The sequence below is a fragment of the Saimiri boliviensis genome, chromosome 6 (genome assembly GCF_048565385.1).
Source record: "Saimiri boliviensis isolate mSaiBol1 chromosome 6, mSaiBol1.pri, whole genome shotgun sequence".
Lineage (NCBI taxonomy): Eukaryota > Metazoa > Chordata > Mammalia > Primates > Cebidae > Saimiri > Saimiri boliviensis.
In genome coordinates this window covers 59,619,024-59,621,590 of record NC_133454.1, presented here as the reverse complement: position 1 = coordinate 59,621,590, position 2,567 = coordinate 59,619,024, and the positions used below count along the sequence as shown (strand labels likewise).

General features: G+C 40.9%; 1 protein-coding gene across 1 annotated transcript; it reads right to left on the bottom strand.

The window, feature by feature from the left end:
* Nucleotides 1-525: 525 nt before the first annotated feature.
* LOC101054344 (olfactory receptor 10D3) lies at nt 526-1,473 on the bottom strand. The gene has a single exon (XM_003923564.4). It carries the CDS (start codon nt 1,471-1,473, stop codon nt 526-528), a length of 948 nt encoding a protein of 315 aa, XP_003923613.1.
* Between the last annotated feature and the right edge of the window lie 1,094 nt (nt 1,474-2,567).

Below are 2,567 nucleotides of genomic sequence, written 5' to 3'. Positions count from 1 at the left end.
GGTTTTCACCATGTTGAACAGGATGGTCTCGATCTCTTGACCCCGTGATCCACTCGCCTCAGCCTCCCAAAATGCTGGGATTACAGGTGTGAGCCACTGTGCCTGGTCTCTATACTTTTAAAATTATATTATTCTCTTAATCAGTTATTTAAAATCTCTTTTCTTCTTTTTTGTTGCCTTTCTCCATAGGTTTTTCTCACAAATAGTGTGAGGGGAGTAAATTGAGAAAAATGGTGCAAAAAAAAAAATGGCATGATAGAAAAGACCTTCCTTCCAGGGACAGGGATTCTCTGTAGAAGAAAGGCAAAGTAATAATAACCAAGACTATATTACTTTGAAGATAGGTGAAGAGGCAGAACTTAGATAATACAATAAAATAAATATGCAAAAAGATACTGTATTATAGCATAGTAGTCCATATCATTGAACAGCTGCTGAAAACTTCAACGTTGTTGTCACACATGAAGATTCCAAAGTGAAATTTCATATGTCAAAGCAGAAGGAATTCCAGAGCCATGCACCCATTTATCTGCTCTTACTAACGGGAATCTGACCTGCCCTTTGCAATATTGTTTTCAGGGCTGTTTTTACTTCCTTATTCCTCAAAGTATAGATCAAAGGGTTCAGCATGGGTCCTACCAGATTCATCAGAATTTGTACCACGGTTCCCAGCATGGGGTTGGGTGTGGGCTGCAGGTAGACAGTGATGATGGGCCCATAGACACAGAGGATGGCAATGAGGTGAGCACTGCAGGTGGAGAAGGCTCGGCGACGGCCTTCAGTTGTACGAATACTCAAGATAGAAGCCGTGATTCTAGCATAAGATAAAAGAATTAGGAGAAAGCAGACAAGAGATACGAGGCCAACGTTGGTGAAGCTCACCCTCTGGGCCCAAGACGTGTCAGCATAGGCCAAGGGCAAGAGGGCTGGAATATCACAGAAGAAGTGATCCACTTCATTGGGACCACAGTATGGCAAGGTGAAGGTGAGGGAAGTCAAGATGCTGGAATGAATGCACCCTAACAGCCACGTACCCACAGCCAGGGCCACACAGATCCTGGGGTTCATGATGACTGTGTATTGCAGAGGATAACAGACAGCAGTGAAGCGGTCATAGGCCATCACCGTATACAAGAAGCCCTCAATGCTCCCAAGGAAATGGAAAAAGAAGAGCTGGGAGACACAGTGTTTGTAGGAGATGAGTCGGCTCAGTCCCATCAGGTAGAGCAGCATTTTGGGACAAGTCACTGAAGAGAAACCCATATCAAACACAGACAAGTTTCCCAGGAAGAAATACATAGGTGTGTGAAGGCGAGCAGAAGAAATAACAGCAACAAGGATAGACACATTTGCCAGCAGAGTGCAGGCATAGAAGGGCAAGAACAAGACAAAAAGTATCATCTCCAGCCCCTCTGTGTGTGGGATTCCCAAAAGGATGAACTCTGTCACTACAGAGCAGTTCTTCACCTCCATGGAAGCCAGTTCTAGGGGAGGAAGAGGAGGCTGAGGTCATGGAAGAATGCCTTGGCTTGCTGTCAATCAAATGAACATACTGGGGAAATAAAATTTGTCAATTAAGTTACTATGATTTGCTTGTAAGTTATGGAAAGACTGCTTGTGATTCAAGTTATAAGGCATTGTCCTTGGGCTGTAACTGCCATAACCAACTAAGTTTTCTTAGCAAATATTTTTGTTATACTTATTTGAAATACAGACACCCATCATTAAAACAATATTCTTACAATGTTAGAGCAAAGATTTTTAGAGGGAGGGCAGGATCCACCCAAACATATGCTCCTCCTCCCAGGGTAGAAGGAAATAAAACATCAGGATCATTTGGGGACTTTTTCTTTTTTTTAATCACTGAAGATGTAAACCACAGTTCAAGAATCATCATATTTGTGAGCCATTATTAATGACAACGTGGGATTATATGTCTATGCTTTTTAAGGGAATCATAAAGGTTGAGCATTGCTTTGCAGTTCAAAATACTTATACAACATGATCTTCATTCATTTAATCCTCGTAGTAACTCTTTGTGGTAGATCTATAGAAAAGATTACATTTGAGCAGTAGAAAGGGTATGTGACTCTCTTAAATTAAGGCAGCCAGTACATGGTAGAACTAGGCATTTTCATTCTTTTTTTCTCTTTTTAAACATCAGTGTTTCCCCCACATTTGAATAGATCCATCTGTGATGGATCATGGCATTCCTCGCCTTGTCAAATCTTGCTCTGGTATTAACCATGTTTTTCCTTCTGACATCATCAGGCTCTTAAAATGTTCCTCCTCCACCTTAGTAAGCAATGGAAAACCAACATGTTTCCAGCTACCTCCCCACAAACACACAAATATAACATCTAAGAGACTAAATATTTTTTTTGTTTACAATTATATTCTCAGTGCAAAGAGCAGTGCCTGGCAGAGTATTTTAACATTTGATGAAGGAAATAGGATAGCTTACTCATTGCCTGGCAAGAATTGGATATCACTCATCTTGTGCAAGGATTTATGTGGTACTATCAGATAGTAATTTCTTCTATCTCCTAAAGCAGCTTGATCATATA